The sequence below is a fragment of the Myotis brandtii genome, unplaced genomic scaffold (genome assembly GCF_000412655.1).
Source record: "Myotis brandtii unplaced genomic scaffold, ASM41265v1 scaffold99, whole genome shotgun sequence".
NCBI classification, from domain to species: Eukaryota; Metazoa; Chordata; class Mammalia; order Chiroptera; family Vespertilionidae; genus Myotis; species Myotis brandtii.
In genome coordinates this window covers 1,831,512-1,852,116 of record NW_005372121.1, presented here as the reverse complement: position 1 = coordinate 1,852,116, position 20,605 = coordinate 1,831,512, and the positions used below count along the sequence as shown (strand labels likewise).

The following is a 20,605-nucleotide window of genomic DNA, read 5'->3' as shown; positions in this document are numbered from 1 at the left end:
TATTACCAGGTCCTGAAGAAACCAAGGTGAAAGAGGCCCCGCAGAAGCCAAACCCTCTTTGCTATTTCTAACAAAGGAAATGCCATTCTTGCCACTAACTCTTGGAATGATTTCCAAGTTCTCTAAAAATAATTTAGCCTGTGTCAAATAGCTGTCTCATCTGGAAAACTCAATAAATGAGCATAGAAGTTAGAAAGAGTAGGGGGAACGTTAGGTGTTAAACTGAAATGGTATATCCCACGCATGTTAGATGGAAACTCCAAATTAGCCAGCACACTTCCATACATCTGCTCAGTTTTCTTTAAACTTGAGCTATATTATTGCAGAGAAGCATAATAATCCCCACTCTGATCTTGTATTTCAAATGAAAGAGCCTGAAACATCACAGCATAGGCACCTTTCTAAAGGGGTATTATGGGTGGATGGATTTCTTTTGGGGTCAGCATTTCTACATTTAAAGAGCAGATTATAGAAGGAGGGAAAATAGGAGGAGTAATATGAAGTATTTCTACCCCATGACAATGACTCTAATTTGACACTGGACTTTAGTTTTAAGAGGACATGCCTATTAAATCATGCCTTACTTTTAAATAGCTGAATTTTTAAAAATTCTGTGCAAATTACTTTTTTTTGGTAGGCAGATTACACTTAACTCTACCTGAATAACTGTTTACATGTAGAAAGCTCAGATAAATCCTTATGAAAGTAAAAAGGATGCATTATTTATTTGCTCAGAAATGCACGTCACTGTGAACTACATTCTTAATTTGAAGCATTTTTGAGATGCAGCTATTAAAAATGATTTTTAAAATTCTAGTTACATAATTTTGCAAGGAAATTCTATTTGATAAATTTGCAGCTGTTACATTATTTAAGAGGAACATTTTTTGTATGTTGGCCCATGAATGAAATGTCATTGCCTCTAATGATTTTCAGACATCTGATAGTGTCCTCAAGCTGAAGAACTGAAATATTTTTTAGAAGGAATAACTTATCACATGATTATTAACTTTTGTAGGGTGCCATCTAAATCAAGATTTTTCAAGGTTACCAAGCAGAAAATGGAAATATTCTGGATATTAAACATTTTTGTATTTTATTTTTTGATATGAAAGACAACCTATAAAACTTTTATAAAGAAAAGTGGCTACAGTAACTGGCATTAGTTCTTATTGACTGATATAAGGATGAAGGTGAAACTCCATTTGTCTATGGGTCATGTGATAGTACAAATATAGGATTAGGCTATGGCTTTGCTTTCCCACTCTCATGATTTATTTTAGAGTTTGGGGTGGCATGGGGGATGAAAAGAGATAATATTGGGCCATTGACCTTTTGCCAAGAACTGTGCTTAACATTTTACATAAGACTTCTCGTTTATAAAAAGTTAAGCAATATGGTATAAAAAATTTCACCCAAAAGAAATCTCTTATTCTTTTTTTTCCTACCATGAAAAGTTTCTGGAAACTTTTTTTCTAGAGTGAGTTTCTCACGTGTTGTAATAGGAGACAAGATCTCTAGTAAGGAAGAGAAATATGGTTTTCTTGTTTTATTCTCCCTGTTGGCAATCACTGTTTTTAGTTATTATTTATTTTTTCCTTGAAATGAAGGAAGTCCCTATTCTATTGGAAATTTGTGTCCCCCCAGAGCAGGCTAAGCACCTCACCTTGATCATTTCTACTTACTTTTTTCCTGTCTGCTGACCAGTGATGAGGAGAACACCACTAAACATTTTGATGATTCATTGTAAGTGTGCCCATCATACCTTTACCCAGATCTGTATGTGGCTAAAGCCTTAATAGTCTCCCACGCCGAAAGTCATGTTCGAAATACAATACATTAACAACCTGAAGCAGGCTCAGCTGTGGAGCAGGATACTAAGAATAAATAGATGAAATTCTAGACATTTCTAAAGAGGATCCAGCTACTTAATGACCACTGAGGTCTTCAGTGACTAGGTGTGAATATTTCAGTGCAGTCCAAGCTGAACTGAGAGGTATTTCTTACTTCCAAATTTAAATACCGCCTGTGCATATAAAAAAGAGTTTCGTTTATTAGTCCAAAATGTTACTACGATTGGGATCTTGAAAAAATATTCTCTCTTTCTTTGGGCATGTTCTTCAGCAAAAGAAAGTTGGGAAGGGTAGGCTGGAGAATGGAACTTCTACTTGCAGGCCATAAATTGGAGACATCATTTTTCACCTCACAACAGGAGAGGTTGGGCTGAAGATGGATGAGTAAGTGCATTTCCCTGCCAAAGTTAAGATGATAAATTGTGGGTGAGCCTCGGCGAAATTCTCTCCACCCACTGAAAAGCTGCTAGTGTTCCGTTATTGAAGATCATCCAAAACGTTTTCCTCACAGGTTGGACCCATTCTCTTTGAGGGGCAAGTACAGCTCCCATTGAGCGGGTTGCACTGAGCCCTGTGGACACATTGGCACGTCAGAGCGCAGTTAGGTCCATATTGGCCTGGCCTGCATTCTGTGAGGAAAAAATAAATAAATATAAAAGTAATTCAAATATGCTTTTCCATCACATAGTATCTTTACTACTATTTCTTGGAATTGCATAAGATGATAGACAAAGAATTCTGGTTAACCATGTGGTATTCTCCCCCAGGCTAGAACGCTATGTATTAAAACTCAGGTCTTTAATGGAAAACAGGAAGAGGCTGGGGGGTGTCAAGGAAGTTAGTGACAAAGATGAAAAGAGAAATCAGGACAGCAACTTAAATTTCGTAAGTGCCCTCTCAGAATTAGATTATTGTAATAGAGCTCATCGCAGTAGCATTGCAAGGGACACGGGGAAAATGGATTAGTTTTAGTGAGGTCAGAAAAAGGCAACACTCACCCAGGATACACAAATTTGTCTTCAGGTTGAAAACATGTGCCTATGTTGTTGAAAATGACATGGCTTTACATTCAACTCTTTCACCTCTTAAAATATGTCAAAATGGCCAGTGATGCCTTGTGTACCTACTTCTGTAAAATCCTGCTATTTGTACTCAAGGAATGTAACTATTTTTAAGTTGAATTGCATTGTGAATTCAACGAGTAGAGAAATGAAGAGAGAGGATTAAAAATATTAGCCTTATCAAAATAACTAAATGTGTAGACTAAAGTTTCCCTCTGGCATCACACCCAAACCTGGGCATTTGGTCTTAGTCTGATGTCCAGCAGAAAATTAGGAGAGAATTAATAGGTTCTGTTTCTGAAGGATTGAGAGGATAGGGAGAAAGCCCAGCCCTGCCCATGGAAACAGAAAACGGGGTCAGATTCGTTCAGGTGAGAATGGGAAGTAACTCAACTTACTACCAATGTTTAAGAATTAGAGAAACTTAACTTTGCAATAATGAGTCACCTAGCTCTAAACAGTTTACAAAGTGGGTCCCAAACACATTAACACAGTTGGTTCTAGCAAAACTGTGAGGTAGGCAAGACAGTGAGGTAAGCTCTCTCTCATTGTAGAGAGAGAAACAGGTTTGATGTGGCTTAAGGGACCTTCACAAATGTTATGTCCCTGGCAAACGGCAGAGCCGGAGTTCTAAATTCTTATCTAGTGCTCATTCCTCAATCTGCACTGCCATGTGGGAAGACATACCATGTCAAGCAGATGTAGATTAAAGCCCAAATAAGGAAGTGGAGAGAGCTGGAAAGTGGGAAATTTAGAAATGTCAATGCAAATACTAGGATACCAGTCCTAGAGTGAACTCTGAGTCTATGGGTATAATTTTGTAAAATATTTCTATAATTATTGCCTCAAAATTCTCTTGGCCAGGTTGGAGATGCACCCTAAATACTCCATAAGCATTTGCATGTTTGTTTGTTTGTTTATTGCTCTCTTGGGAAATGAAGGTAGGCTAAGATGTGTTCTGGCCTTCTTGCCTTAATTAACTAGTTAGATTTTAAATATGAGAAAAATGTGAACTTAATCAATTTTGCAATTAATTCATTTTGCAGAGCAAACAGTAATTCAATCTCTTCCTAAATGAAGGAAGAACAGCTAGGTAAAAGGAGCTCTGGAGGTGATGTAAATGCTGCTCTGAAATGAATCTTTTCTTTACATTATCAAACATAATCAAAATTAAAAAATAAATCCTCTGTGTATAAGTACCACATCTTCTTTATCCAGTCCTCTACACAGCCATAAGAAAGGATGAAATAGCGCCATTTGCAACAACATGGATGGACCTTGAGAACATTATGCTAAGTGAAATAAGTCAGTTAGAAAAAGCTAAGAACTATATGATTCCACTCATATATATGATACAGAACTGATATTTGGGAACACAACCAGCAGTGGTGATTGCTAGAGGGAGGGGGTGGCGGGAAAAGGGGCCCTAATATAAGGTGACAGGAGAAGATTTGACTTTGGGTGGTGGGCACACGGTGCAATGTACAGATCTTATAACATAGAAACCCACACCTGAAATGTATATGTTCATTTTGACCAATGTCACCCCAATCAATTTAATAAATAAGTATTAAAAATAAATAAATAAATAAACAAATAAATAAATCCTAACCTAATACATCCACCCCTCAATTTAATAAATAAGTATTAAAAATAAATAAATAAACAAATAAATAAATCCCAACCTAATACATCCACCCTCATCCAGTGTGTAGGAGGATTACTTAGCTTGGTGGTAAGATCTAGTTTTCTTGTTTGAAAAAGAGTTATGAGTCGGGATCTCTCCTAAGCAGTTCAGAATCTGATTTTAATTTATAAAAATACCACATTTTATGTTAATAACGATGTGTATTTAAGACATCTGTTTGAATGTCTGCAAATGTTAATTTACCAAGGGGGTGGGGAAATAATCCAATAAAAAGCTGCTACATTCTTTTATGAATTAACATTATGGCTGTTTAATAGGTCCTTTACCAGAGTTCAAATTAAAATGAGGTCTTTTATCTTTATAGTGCCTGCATAGACACAGCTGCTCACAGTTAATATCGCAGATGAACTGTGCCTAATTGAAAATAAAACTGCAAATAAAAGATCATGTAGTACATCTGTGTAAGCTGTGGGTACCCCCAAAGAGCTCATGACAAGAGAGGCCTTGAAGTGCCCACTGAGAATGGGCATGTTAATACATATGTTCCACTGTCAAATGGTAATTTTTCTCTGCAGATAAAAATGACTGTGTGATACAAGAATTTAGTCCATAGAAAGTCCATAGAGTGAGGCCTTCATTTCCAGCCTGGCCATAAGCTCTCTTGGTTTAGAAGAAGCTAGTTTTAAGTCACCGCTGAGTGTTGTCAAACAGAACTTCCAGCAATGACGAAAACATTCTATATATACTGTGCTATCCAATAGTGTAGCGACTAACCATATATGTGGCCACTGAACACTTGAAATGTGACTGAGGAGGTGAATTTTAAATTAAACTAAATATAAATTAAATAGCACCCTGTGGTTAATGGACAATGCATATTGGACAACAAAATCAATTCCTGTTCCTTTCTTTCCCTTGAGAAGCGGTATAGTGGGGATGTTGAGCCTGGCTCTGAACCCAGATTGTCTGTTTCAAATCCCCAGTCTGCCATTTGTGATCTGTGTAACTTTGGGCAAGTTACTTAACCATTTTGTGCTGCAGCTCCCCCATCTATAAAAGGGAAGGGCAATGATAGTAAAGGCACCTAGTATACATTAAAATGCCTGGCATATGATACACATTCAATAAACATGAATGGTTTTCTTCAGTATTTGGATGAAACCACAAATACTATAAGCATTCTGCCTTCAGTGAGCATTTCATTGGTGACATGTATACTGTGGTTTTGCCAAGATGTCATGCTGATGTTTACTCTGACAGATTTAGTTTAGATATGACAAGGTTCAGGAACGTGTTTACCATGACTCCCTGAGGAATGCTGAAAAGAAACAAAAATTTGCTGAAAACTGTCATGCGCTAGACCCTTTTCTGAGCCTTTTTTGATAAAAGATAAATAAACATGGATCGAACTCTCAAGAAGCTTGTAGTGCAGTGAAACACAGTGATTAGAGCTATACATGAAGCAGCTTTGCAAAAAAGAAATGTCAGCATGAGTAAGCTTCTCAGTTGGAAGATCCCAAAGGATTCCAACTTGATATTCATAACTCATTGGACTTATTTTAAAGGCCTATGGAAAAGGGAAGAAGGGATAGGAAAGAATATAAATCTCTTGATGATCCCCTGAAGGTTCCTTATACAGGACTACATGCAGACATGCACACATATAGTATTGTCTACTAAGAGCATCATCACCCAACGGTCAAAACCAGACTGCCTAGGGTTAAATCTTGGTTCTGACTCTTCCTATATTTCTGTGCCTCAGCTCTCTCTTTTGTCAAGTAAGAATAAAAATAGAACAGCCTCATTGGGTGGTGGTAAAGAGTAAATGAATATAAGCAAAATGTTTAGGATGACCAGTCCTTCGGGGTTATTGTGAAACATGAAACCTTTTCATCTAGGAAGCATCCATTGAGTTTAAATAGTAAGTGATGAGTCAATGATCCACTCAGTCTACTTTCTCCTCTTCTTAAGATAGTCGCTAAAGACTTTGAATTTTACATTCTAGGCCTTTCTTCCTGTGAGTGTATAGGGGGAAAAAGGTTTAAATCTCAAATTCCCAAGAATACCGGGAACTTGGTTCTCAAGAATAGTCCCTGTATCTTCATTGCCTTATTTCTAGTGATTTTTCTGAATTGCTTTTGTAATCAGGATGTTTAATTGCATCACCTTGAGGTGCCTTCAAGGTGTCCTCTGTCAGCCGTAGTGCTGGTTTTGGTTGCCTGTTATGCAACAGCCACATACTCTGATTAATCATACTAAGGCAAGGTGACAAGCAATGGTAGTGTGATGTTCTTTAATTGCACAATACTTTTAGTATAAAAAAATGCCTAGAGATCTCTGAATCACCCATGAGTCAGAGGGACATCACCAGGTACTTGGCTCATACCAGCTTCACATCTGGCTCCAGCTCTTCCAGGTGGGCAGAGGCACTTTCCAGTTACTGGGTGGCAGGAGATTTTGCTTTCACAGTCACAAAGATGCTGGCAATTGTCTCCAAACATTCCAGGTGAACACTCTACCAAGGAAAGAGAAATGTTGAAACATTAACCACTTGAATTTTCAATGATGCAGCTAACATGCGATTAAAGATAGAATTTCCTCAAGATTGAGCCCCAAGTAGCAAAGTGGGAGGATAAAATGAGATTTGTTGGTTAGAAGAACAGAGGAAAGTTTTGGAATTCTCAGAAATCAGCTTCATTTTATACATGATTTCACACTCAGGTTTTAAATTGATTTACTCTGACACTGGTTTGTACCTTTGAGAATGTATGGAGGGCTTTCAAAGATAGGAACTTTAAGAAGAAAATTGAGTCTACTAGCCAAGAGTATTACTTTTAATATTTTTCCTTAAATGTTGTTTATTTTCCCAGAAGACTGTAAGCTCCACTATATTCCCAGAACATAACAGTAAATAATAAGTGGATAAGTGAATAAAGGATGGCAAGAAATACTGTATGTATAGCTCTAGTGACTTATGAGGATATAGTATGGGAGTAGCATATGAATCCTTTTTATTTATTTTTATTTTTTGTAACCTTGTTTCTTTCTTTTTAAAAAACCTTTACTGTAGAAAGTATTACATACGTCCTTTTTTTCTCCCATTAACCCCCTTATAGCCCATACCCCTTGACCCAGGCTTCCACCACCCTATTGTCTATTTCCATAGGTTATGCAATTATGCAAACAAGCTCTTTGGTTGATCTCATCCCACCCACCCACATGAATCCTTTTTAAAGGCAATAACTCTGATTCACATAAAGTCAAGTGACCACTATCATTATATTATTATAATCATAATGATTATTATAACCCTATGCACAAGTCATACATAATATAGACTAAAATGATATTTTGAGTTGCTTACTGAGAATTATGTACTCTGGCATTGTTTTGAATAGACTGATCAGTCTTTTAGGAAATTTATAATTTACTATTTTAAACTAGTAGCCCAAGTTCTCACCTCTATTTCCTCATCCACATTCATGACTGTCATTATTTTCTAGTAATAAATGCCTAATTCCCATCTTTAAATATTTTTCATAAAGCCTTGTATCTATTTTAATATCTTTAAACCCAATAGATAATCTTTTAAAATATTTTAATAAAATATTTCTCATTCAGAGGTAGAATCTTTGTCTGTTGAAGAATAACAGCTTTAATGGGGTTTGGAATATTAAGCCATTTCACTTAGGGGAAGGTAAAATTTTTGAGCAATCAGAACAAAATCAGAAGGACACATTGGCTATAGAGTGAATTCCTGTTGCTTTAATGTCCAAGTCAGAAGCTTAAGTGATTATTCCATGTTTTTGATTTGGGTTTATGTTTGCCCTAAGATAGAAAGACCTCACATTCACACAGAATTCCCCTATTCACCTGCTTTAAAATGCTCTGGATATACCTTTTTCACACCGGCTGCCATGGAAACCTGCTGGGCAAATGCACTGTCCACTCGTTGCATCACAACTGGCTCCATTTCTGCAGTCACAGATGTGAGCACAATTCAAACCATAAAATCCAGGAAGGCATGCTGGAAAAGAAAAATGTCAAAATGCTATTTTGGCTTTAAGAATAAATGCAGGGAAAATTAAAGGATACGCTGTAGGTCATTTGTTTCCCAGGACCAAAGAAGGAGATGAAAGCGTAAAATTAGAAACAAGAAAGAATTATGTGGAGAAGCATATTGACCATAGTTTAGTCATACAAATAAGTGAGTGCATTGATCCATTTTTCTACAAGTAGTCTAGAAGAATCCATAAAAAATTAAAATATCTTCAAGTAAGTACAATTTATTTGCTATGATGTGCCTGGCAAAGACTTCAAAACCTTAGAATACCTTAAACACTTAAAAGAACAATGTTTTAAAAAGTTAGATACAGGTTAAATTTAGTAAGGATGGTTTTTGAGTTAAGTTATTTAAATAAATAAGAGAGTATCTGTGGATGGTGATTTATATAGCTCTTGATATTTTAAGTTTTGGGAATGGATGATAGAGGTGAGTATGAGGAAAAGGGGGGAGGGAGAAAAGAAAAAGGGGAATAAAAGACAATATGATGTATATACAGTAGGTTAACATCATATGAGGAAGTTGGAAGTTAGATTTCAAAATCAGTGAAATTTAACCTTTAAAATACTTCCATAGATGGTCCATAAAGTAGAATTATTTCTTAGTAAGCACAGTATAACTAGTTTTTCTTCCATATTTTTGTGGCTGAACAACAAAATAACTGATTAGTTTACCTTTAGAGACCATGTAATCCCAGCAAATGCTTTTCATTGAATACTAAAATTGTCATTTGTCCAGAGATATGATCACTCAAATAGAGATGTGTGAGAGCTAAGCTCAACTGAGACAAATATTTCCATTTCTTATCTTGAGTTTTCTCTAAGCCTATGCTTACCACTCACTGGGAATGGGAGGGGGATAAAATTTCCTCAGTCCTTCAATTATTCTCTCTCTCTCTCTCTGTCTCTCTCTCTCTTTCCCTCCCCCACTCTTTCTCCCTCTTTCTTTGTCAGCCCAGCCTCCTTTCCTACAGTTAAATTTGCCTAGGCTTCATGTGTGTGACACTTCTCCAGCATGCATGGAGTTACTCAGGACAGATTCAACATTAGGAAAAACTCACATTCAGGGAGCAGAAAAAGGAGGTAAAACCAAAAGGAGATAAGAAATGAATTAATTTATATAATACATACTCTTTCATTTTTTGATCTTATAACTCTTAAAAAAATGAATAACAGCTGGGCCTGCATGGCTCAGTGGTTGAGCGTCAACCTATGAACCAGGAGGTCATGGTTCGATTCCTGATCAGGGAACATGCCCAGGTTGTGGGCTCAATCCCCAGTGTGGGGCCTGCAGGAGGCAGCCAATCAGTGATTTTCTCTCATCATTGGTATATTTATCTTTCTCTCTCCCTTCCTCTCTGAAATCAATAAAATATATTTTTAAAGAGTAACAAAAAAGATCAATGCAGGGTTTCTTCTATTTGTTGTTGTATAATTAATATTGAGAATACAAAGAAAAATCAAATCTCTCTTTCTCCCCTTTAGTTTCATTATTTATAAAGCTGAGTTTATAAAGGTTGCCTTGCTCAACTTTTCTATTTCTCTAAATAGGAGAATCTTTGTCTATTGAAGACTAACATCTCTTGTGGTGTTTTGAGATATTAAACAATTTCAAAATTTTTTGAACAATCAGCAACAAAATCAGAATAATGCACTATATTGGCTACAGAGTGCATTCCTATCACTTTAATGTCCAGTCAGAAGTTTAGGTGGTTATTCCATGGTTTTTATTTGGGTTTATGTTTGCCCTAAGGTTCCCTGGCTTGGAACTTTAGAGCCATTGTTGGTGCCTTTGTTTTCCTCATCTTCATGTCCAAATTAATTGCCCAATATAGTCAATTTTTCTTTGAAAATATTTTGTTCATTTCCTATTGATTTTTAGAGAGAGAAGAAGGGAGAGAGAGAGAATAATTGAAGGATTAAGAAATATAGATTGGCCACCTCCTGCATGTCCCCCATCAAGGATCCAGTAAACCCGGGCATGTGACCTGACCAGGAATCAATATCAAACCAACAACTTACCTGTGCATGGGATGATGCTCAATCAACTGAGCCACACTGGTCAGAGTTCATCCGCTTTTCTATCCTAGTCCAGATTTTAAAGTCCTAGCCTATCACTATAGCTCTCCATGTGGACACTACTGATGGCTCCTTTTCTTAATCAATAATGTTCTCACTTTACAGATTTATTTCACTAGAATAGTATCTCTTGTCTGCTCAAAATCTTTCATGATACTCATCATATGTAGGATCTGTAGAATGTAGGATGTATGTAATATGAAATATATGGGCCTTGAATAGATATTTTTTCTCTCTCTTGTATCTCTTATTCCAATTTTGAAAACAAAGCAAACAAACAAAACCACAAGGTGTTTGCTTCCACACTCCCTAACCCAGGAAACCTCAGAATGGTTGGCAAGAGTTCTAAACCTCAGGAGGCTTAGTAAAATTTGTTCCTGTAAAATGTATTTGCCAAATACTAAAAACAAGTTGAAAAACATGGAAACAATTTCAAGCATTGCTATTATCAATTCAGAGGCTTTACAAAGCCCTTTACTTTTAAATGATTAATATTGGTCAAGCTTTTGCCACATGCCTTAGAACAAATGCTTACATGTGCTTCTTATTTAATCCTCATCATACCTTTTATAGTAGGTGTTATTGTTATCCCCATTCTACACTGACGAAGCTGAAACTTTGAAGTTAATAGTTTATACCTCTTTCATAAGGCAGAGCTAGGCCATATACAATGAACTCTAGAGCCTAGACTTTAACATCTTAATCTCTTGTGTTCCCATCAAGGCTCCCTGACATATAAGACAAATTCTTGTATAATTCTTAATTATTGTACAATTCTTTTCCTAATTTTAGGTGAAAATATTAAGTCTAAATGAAGAATTGATATAAATAAATATGTTTAAAGAGAACCCGAAGATTTTTTAGAGTTAGGTCTAGATCAATATTAAACAAGCAGCTTCTTTATTTATATTTTGTGTAGAAAGTAGTAAAATATTATGTTCAAAAGGACCAGCAATCAGCTGACGCCTTTGAGTGTGTCTGCCTGTTTCTATTCCAGATGATTATAGAACATTAGAATCATTTTTGAACAGTAGTTCCAGAAAGGAATACAGAAGTCCAATTACTTAATGATAGCAGTTGTCAACATCTAGACCTTAAAGTTGAGCTATAAAATACATTGTAAGAACATACACTAAAGCATTAACATTTTATCTAATTTGATATAATGCAAATATATTACTTTTATTTTATAAATAGTTTTTAAAACTTAAAACTTATCGACACCATAACATGCCCACTCATTTTCTATGCTTACCATGTTCACAGTCTCGTCCATAGAAACCTTGGAGGCACTCACAGCTTCCAGAAAACCTGTTGCAAACTCCACTGTTCTGACAGGTGCAATTAAAATGGCAGCCTGGGCCATAATACCCAGGGGAACATTCTGAAAAAGGAGTCATCCAAGAATTAGTTCTAGTTAAGACAATTGAATACTAATGAGTTTGAAGACAAAAAAAATTAAAAGCAGATGAATCATTAGCTAATCCAATAAAGAGAAAAGACAGAAAGCACAAATATACACACCTTTTTAAAATTATTGAATGATCATCAAAAGAAATAGGTATAAAAAGTACAGTATAAATAAATATAAAAACCTGAATGAAATGGAAAAGTTACAGAAGACAACTTACCAAAATTATCTTACTTTGAGGCAGAAAACCTAGGCTAATTAGAATAGAACAATAAAGAAAATAGGTACTGAATTTTTTTAAAAAAATCCCATAAGACATAGGTTTCACAGGAAAATTCTATAAACCTTCACAGATCAGATCCTTACCTTACTATTTACACTAGTCCAGAACACTGAAAAGAAGGAAGCTTTCAAATACATTTTACTGAGTATAGCATCAATTCCAAAACCTGACAAAAATACATTAAAGAGCTCAATTTCACTTATGAATATTGATGCCAAATTCATAAAAATATAAGTACATAGAAACCAATAGCAGACTATAAAGTAATATATCATGTCCAAGTTGTATTTATTCCAAGAAGGTAAGGTCATTCAATATTAGAAAATTCATTAATAAATCCACCATAATTATCAGCCAAAGAGAAAAGTTATATTATTAATTCCATAGATGTAGAAAAGACATTTGAAAAATAAATTCACTAAAATATTCAGTAAAAATATTGAGTAGATTAGAAAATTAATAGCTATATCTCAAATGAATATTATTATCCAGTATTTTACTTAATAGGGAGCAAAAAGCTTGAACAAATGGAATGATAGACCATGTCTATTCTCAGATACGATGAGTTAGTATCATAAATCTGTTCATTCTCCCAGAGAGAATAGATAGAGGACACAAAACAGTAAAAAATACCTGTGTGTTTTTTTGTTTGTTTGTTTGTTTTGCATCTGGACAATTTTATTATAAAGTTCACATGGAAATAGTGCCAGAAAATCCTTGAAAAGTAGAGCAATGAAGGGTGGCTAGCTCTATCAGTTCAAATATGTTTAATAAAGGCTTCATAATAAAAATGGTACTGCATTTGCACCTAAATAGACCAATAGAACAGAGCATCCAGAACTATCCCAAACTATGTATAAATGCTTAGTATTTGATGAAGGCTAAATCTGGAGTTAGTGAGGAAGTTTCACTTGTAAAAGTTGCATTACAATAAGTGAAAAGCTATGTAAGGGGAAAATGGATTTGTTTCTCACACAATTCACCAAGAAAAATATTTAAAATTGATCAGAGAATCAAATGTCAAAAAGTGACATCGTATTGGTATGTAAAAGAAAATATGAGTGAACTCCTTTACTACCTGAGAATGGGGAATACATTCCTAAGTGCGACTCAAAATATAAAGAAAATAAAGGGAAGAAAGATATATTTTATTACAAAAATAAACCAAACAAAAAAATCCCTTTGAATCATGAAGAGCCCATTATCTAAAGATATCCCCAATGAAGCACATCCGCTGGGATTCACACCCTTGTGTTGTTCCCTCCTATGTGGAACCTGGACTGATCCCAGGACTTGCTTTAGAAAGTCAGCTGTCATGTAAGAAACCAAATTATTCTGTTGGAGAATTATTCTGGTGGAACCCTCATGATGGGACAAGTGTCTTTATAAGAAGAAACATGAGAGTGCTCTCTCTCTCTCTCTCTCTCTCTCTCTCTCTCTCTCTCTCTCCTTTCTCCCCCTCCCCCCACTCCCATGTAAGAATAAAACAAAAACAAGGCCATCAGCAAATCAGAAAAGAGGGCCTTCACCAGGCACTAAATCTGCCTGTACCTTAATCTTGGACTTCCCAGACTCCAGAACTGTGAAAATAAATTTCTGTTGTTTAAGTCTCCTACTTTATGATATTTTGTTATATCAGCCCGAGCTGACTACGACAAGGAGAAAGAAGCCACTTGGAGCAAAGCCTGGTTGGCAGATGTGTAAATAAAGAGGTTATCTTCTCTATTCCAGCCCGGCTTTAGCCCCAGCTGCTATCTGAGCGAAGGACCACTCAGCTGAATGCAGTTAACCCTCAGAATCATGAGAGATAATAATTCATGGTTGCTCCAGTTTCTAAGTTTTGGGGTGGTTTGTTATATGTCAATTAATGACCAATCAGGTGGCAAAATAAAAAGACAAAACATAAACTTACCCAAATATGGGTGAAAATTCATAACAAAGAGTTAATATTTCTAATATCTATAGAACTAGTATTATAATAGAAAAAAACAGAACCTTATAGAAAAATGAGCTTGAGTTATGAACAATTTATAGAAAAAATAAATGCAAGAGATGTTTACCAGTTACAAAAGACACTTAACTTTATTCATAATACTAAAAATGAAAATTACATATCCACTGATAGAACATTTTTTACCAAAATTTTGATAACATACTCTTTTGATAAAGCTCTGATGCAAGAGATATTCTATATCTTGGTTATGAGGATGCAAAATGGTATAAACTCTCATAGAGGAGAATTTGTCAATATGTTGCAAATTACATTTGCATTTACCCAGTGGCTCATCAACTCTTGTATTATATTTGAGATAAAATAAATAAATAATAAATAAATTTAAATGATAAAAACAAAAGTTTAAAAAGTTTTAATGACAAAATAGGATAAGTTGAATAGAATAAATTTCAATAATAAATAGTTGAATTTAATTAAAATAATTTCATAAATAACAAAGGGTTTAAATGATAGGATCAAATGTTAAAATATCTTATTTCTCTACATGCTGAAGAGTTGCCCAACTTAAAATTTAAAAAAAAAAAAACACAACAAAACAATATGGACATAAAGCTGCTGTCTAATTTTGAGGAACTGCTATTAATCTGATTTAGCAATCTCCAATATCACAAAATTGGTAACAATTGTCTCCATAAATGAGGGAGACTATCCACATAAAAAAATTCCAAGAAAATGACCTTAAATACTAGGTTTAGAAGCACTGTCACTTCAAAGTGTCATTGTCTTCATATTCATGTGAGAAAACCAAATCACAGAGAGACTGTGAACTTCCCAAAGGCATAGAGCATGGTATGAGCTGAGCAGAGTTGGCATACGAGTCTGTCCGCTCCTATTGCAAGGTGCTTTCTTGTGTGTCACGATGCCAAATTTCATGATAGTCGAATTCACAATGAAGGATAGTGGGTATCACACTCATTGGGATAGTATGTCAGGACGCAGGTCTAAAAAGCCATGACCCCATAGTTGAAAACTAGGTACAAGTTTACTGTCAATTTTTTTTTTACATAAGGTGCCCCCAGTGTAGGCCCCCATCAGTGTTCTCAGCCACACTCTGTCCCCTGCCAGAGACCTTTCTCTCCATGCTGCCAGAACACAAAACCATCTCCTACAAAAGTGAGCTCTAAGTAGGGTGCATGCTCTCCAGTATTGCACAAAATAATCAACTGAGGTTTGGAAAGAAGAATTAGAACTATCAATCTTTATCTTTATCCATTCTTTAGCAATTTAAACCTTTATATATGTTTTATGGAATGCATAATATATTAGTTGAGAAACACATAAATGTCACTTATGTGTAAAAAATATATTTACAGTGGTAGATGATGATATTTTCCTGATGAAATAAAGTTTGGAGTCCTCTGCGCCCAGAGTCCTCTCCTTCACCCCTGGCTCTGCCCAGGGCCCCGCATCCTCCACTCTGCCTGCCTCAAGGCTTCATCCCGGCAAGATAATTAGTTTTGTTATTAGTTCCTGTTTTATTGCTTTGTGATCATCGAATGTCATGAATTATATTTTTTAGAATTGCTTGATTTTCTTTTTCAATTTTTGTGAATGTTCAATGGATACATTTTCAGTGGTGGTTGAGGTCCTTTAACCTCATGCCAAGAAACTCAGGGTTCAGCAGATTTGCTGGCCACAAAGCCTTCATGCTTAAAACTGTTTGGAGGGGGAATAGATTTAGGTCTTAGAGGAGTTCTTTTATATTACTACTATTCCAATTACTTAAGGCAGCGGTTCTCAACCTGTGGGTTGCGACTCCTTTGGGGGTCGAACGACCCTTTCACAGGGGTCGCCTAAGACCATCGGAAAACACATATGTAATTATATACTGTTTTTGTGATTCATCACTATGCTTTAATTATGTTCAATTTGTAACAATGAAAATACATCCTGCATATCAGACATTTACATTACGATTCATAACAGTAGCAAAATTACAGTTATGAAGTAGCAACGAAAATAATTTTATGGTTGGGGGTCACCACAACATGAGGAACTGTATTAAAGGGTCATGGCATTAGGAAGGTTGAGAACCACTGACTTAAGGGTTTTAAAAGTTTCCAGGGGGTATTCTGGTAACAAGGTAACAAAAATCCATCAATATTAACAGAACACTATTTTTATTAGAAATGCAATCATAATTACAAGTGGCTTAGGTGAACTTCTTGGGAAATTGTCTCTTTGGGGGCCTGTCCTATATTTTATCAACCAGTGGCAGTAGCCTCTAGATTTTTATTGAATGAAAGAAGGCGGCAATCAACTTACTTTTTTCACAATAATTTCCTGTCCATCCAAGGCCACAGGTACAGCTTCCATCCACAGGATTGCAAAGGCCACCATTTTTACAGGTACATATTAGCTCACAATTTGGGCCATACCTTGTCTGGGGACATCCTGTAGTAAAAAATAAAAACAAAAATCAAACTGAATAAAAATGTCATATGAGCAAACATTTTTCTCTGCTTCAGATAGAGTAATCATATCTAAGTAGAAAAGCATAAGAAAATGTTCAAATGAAAACACACACTCAGATGTATCTTTAAGGTAGAAGGCACATCACTGTCATTCATTCATGTTTTTATTCACTCCATAAATATTTATTGAGCTCATAATGATGTGGCTGGGAACTGGAGATCCCCTAGAGAACAAGCAGAGGTCAATCCCAGATTAGCAATGGAAGCCTTTTATATATTTTGTCTCATAACTGATAAAGAAGACAGATGAGCAGTTTGTTTAATGTTTTTGTGCTGGAATAGGAAAAGCACTGCAGCGTACAATGGTGGGTGACAGAACAAAAATATGTGGCCAGTAGGAGTTAAGGCAGGAGAGAGTGAGGCTGGCCAGGCATAAGGAAAATTGAGTCTTCACTGTCAGGGGGCAAATAACTGAATGATGAATGAAGGAAAGTGACACCAATTGGGAGCACAAAGGCTCCCTAAGGCGAGACTAACCACCACTCACATTTAGTTGGTTTTTTGCCAACAGAATATGGGCCCGATAGAGCCAGCTAATATAATTTTTTAGGAAAACTTAAAATCCATATTTTACATAAATTCATCCAATCTTTGAACATTGGCAACTAATTAAAATTGCTTTACAGCACCGTGGGATCCAGTACTGTCAGCCAATTCAAACACATTTGTGGCTAGATTTGGCCAAGGACCTGCCATTTATACCTTCCAGTTTATAGTATTTTTATATAATGATATTTTCCACATGAATTATCTCATTTAATGCTCACAAATATAATATCCCTCTGATGTGGGTACATTATTCCTATTTTATACTTGAGAAAACTGATGCTCAGAGACTTAGGTTTCGCTCAGGCTTAAGCAGCCAGGAGAGATAAAAACCAAGATTCAAGTCTAGAACTTCTGACTTCTCATCAAGCATTCTTTGTACTCCAGGTAGCAGGAGAGACATTAGAGAGTTTTGGTTTTTTTACTCGCCTGAAAGCATTTGGTTAATACGTAACAGAGCATGTACTTGAATTCGATCTGTATGCTTTTATTGGACTGAACAGGTGCACTTCATTTTAGTACCAAATGAAAGAAGAATTTTCATTTTGTTTATTTAAATAACAATTTTAGTTGTACAACAAATTGTTAGATTATCATCACATGTATAATGAGTTTCTTTAAATTAATTGCCATTTATTCTTTTTTAGTTTTTGCCTTTAAGGCAAATGAAGTAGAATCGATGACACCAAGTCCTACCAGTATACTATTAAAATAAACTTTCATTGGTTTCCCTTTCACCCATTTAAAGCAACCTCATCAGCCAGGAGGCCCGTTCACCTTCCAACCTGAATGTTGAAAGGCATTGATGAAACTGGCAAATCTGTGAAAATATAAGACTTTATGATAACGCTTAAGACAAAAGCATAATTGGAAAGTGAGGAGGACTGAGAAATGATACTTTCCACAAGTCTAAGTGTTAGAAAAATGTCTGCATAGAATTGTGTATATAACTTCATTGCTTTTTTTTAAAGTTCATGTTATTACCCAATGAATATTTCAAACATTATATAAAGGTTAGTAGTCTGAGAAAAAGCATTTCATCCCTGTGCTCCTGTCTTCCAGGTTCCCTTCTCAAAAACATCATGGTTGCCATCTCTTTTCTGTAGCATAGGCCTCATCCTGACTATTCAATGAACAATTAACCCATCTAGATTCTCAAGCCCCTGGCCATGCTCTATTTTGATTTTACTATAGATTTTATTTCCTTTTGTCATGCACAGACATAACTTATTAAACATGTTTATTTTTTATTGTCTCTTCTCCACAAGAAAACAAGTTGCATGAGAACCGGGGTATCAAGATTTTATCCATATATTCTGTGAGCTTAAAACAGGCAGTGGCATTCAATAAGTAGTTATTGAATTGAGTAGGTAAATAACTGAATATATGCAGAAATATTCCATGTCTAATAAGGTATACATATGTATATCTCTCTTGCCCTTTATCTTTTTTTTACCCAAATGTTAACACAGATAAGTAATATTGTAAGATTAGCTTTCCTCTGTAAATAAAAGTTTCCAAGGTGTTTCAAAATTTGTACATGTAACAGATCTGCATAAATCTTCATTCATTTTTAACAGCTGCATAGGATTTATTGCATCTAAGAAATATTTATTTTACCAGTCGAGTATTGATGGCAAGTAGATTGTTTAAAATATTTTACTATTATAAACAACACTGCAATGGATAACCTCATGGAAGTCTTTATTCATATGTAATATTACACCTGAAGGGTAAGTCTCAGATGATTTTCTCAGTAAAGTGATATGTCCTTCTAAATCATAACAGATATTATCAAATTTCCTTACAAAGAGATTTGCAAATTTATTAAGAATTATCAATGTGCCCATGTTTCAATCTTCAAATTGGTATATTATGAAAATCTGATAGGTGAAGTGACATATAATTGCAACTTTAATTTGGATTTCTCACATTATGAATGATGCTTATCAACTTTTCATAAGATCTATTGGATGTCATGGGTTCTTTTCTTGATATATAAGAATTCTTTGTTGATTAAGAAACTTAGTGCTTTGTTAGTCTTTCTTCTATATCTTTTTTCTTTTTCCTCCTGTGGTTTTGTGTTTTTGTCACAATTTATATCTGGCCTCAAAATAAATTTGAAAAAATCATAATGGTAATTCTATTACTGTCATAGTTTTGTAATTATTGTAAGTACCTGGAAGTAATTTTGGTGAATAAATTAATGTAGGGATCACTTTAATTATATTTTATTGTTCTTTATTTTTTTTTACTTATTTTCATCATTTCTTATTTACTAACATAAGTATTTTGGAATATAAATTTTCCTCCATTTAACTGAATTAGCTTTATCCTATAGGATGTGAATATTATTATTAATGTTTTTAAATTTCTAAAATGTTGGTTTTCTTTGCCCTTTTTAACCATTGATTATTTAAGGAGATTTCAAAATGCCAACGCAGTATACTGTAATGGAATTCCCCCTCCCCACTACCCGATCCCAGTAGGTATTTAGTTTTGTTATTGTTCCTGTTTTATTGCTTTGTGATCATCAAATGTCATGGATTATATTTTTTAGAATTGCCTGATTTTCTTTTACAATTTTTCGTAGGTATTTAGTTTTGTTATTGTTCCTGTTTTATTGCATTGTGATCATCAAATGTCATGAATTGCCTGATTTTCTTTTACAATTTTTTAGGGTGCAGTTCAGTTTATAGTGATTAGACATAGTTTATTAGTGCAAGTAACGACAGGATTATTTTTATGCATATGTGTATACAGTAGTATGTGTATGGGCTAACAAATAGTCTACTGATAAGCTCTTGCAGTCTATTTCTCCTTCTAGCATATGGCTTTTGCTTTATTAATTTCAACACTGTGTTATTTATTTTTATACATATCGATTGCACTTAAATTTTCAGCGTGAATTTTACCCTCTATTATAAGTGCCCTTCTCATTAGATGCTTGCTGCCATAAAATTAACATTGTTTAATACTGATGTCATGACTACTGCTTTTCATCTGTTCACATGTGTTCGTTGTATCTGTATCATTTATGTACTTTCATTTTATTTTGAAGTCTTTTCTTCTAAGATAAGGTGGATGTCATTTCTCTTTTGCTGCTTTCAAGATTTTTTTCTTTTTTAGTATTCAGAAATTTGATGTTGATACATCTTTTGTAGATTTCTTTCC

General features: G+C 35.0%; 1 protein-coding gene across 1 annotated transcript in view; it reads right to left on the bottom strand.

The window, feature by feature from the left end:
* MEGF6 (multiple EGF-like-domains 6) overlaps positions 1 to 20,605 on the bottom strand; it is a 611,514-nt gene continuing 590,909 nt past the window's right edge. Inside the window, exons 22-26 of the mRNA XM_014533611.1 lie at positions 16,677 to 16,805; positions 11,959 to 12,087; positions 8,461 to 8,589; positions 6,949 to 7,077; positions 1 to 2,482 (exon numbers count right to left, since the gene is read on the bottom strand). Of these exons, the coding sequence (XP_014389097.1) occupies positions 2,331 to 2,482; positions 6,949 to 7,077; positions 8,461 to 8,589; positions 11,959 to 12,087; positions 16,677 to 16,805 (668 nt within the window). The 3' untranslated portion in view covers positions 1 to 2,330. The remainder of the gene's footprint in view (positions 2,483 to 6,948; positions 7,078 to 8,460; positions 8,590 to 11,958; positions 12,088 to 16,676; positions 16,806 to 20,605) is intronic.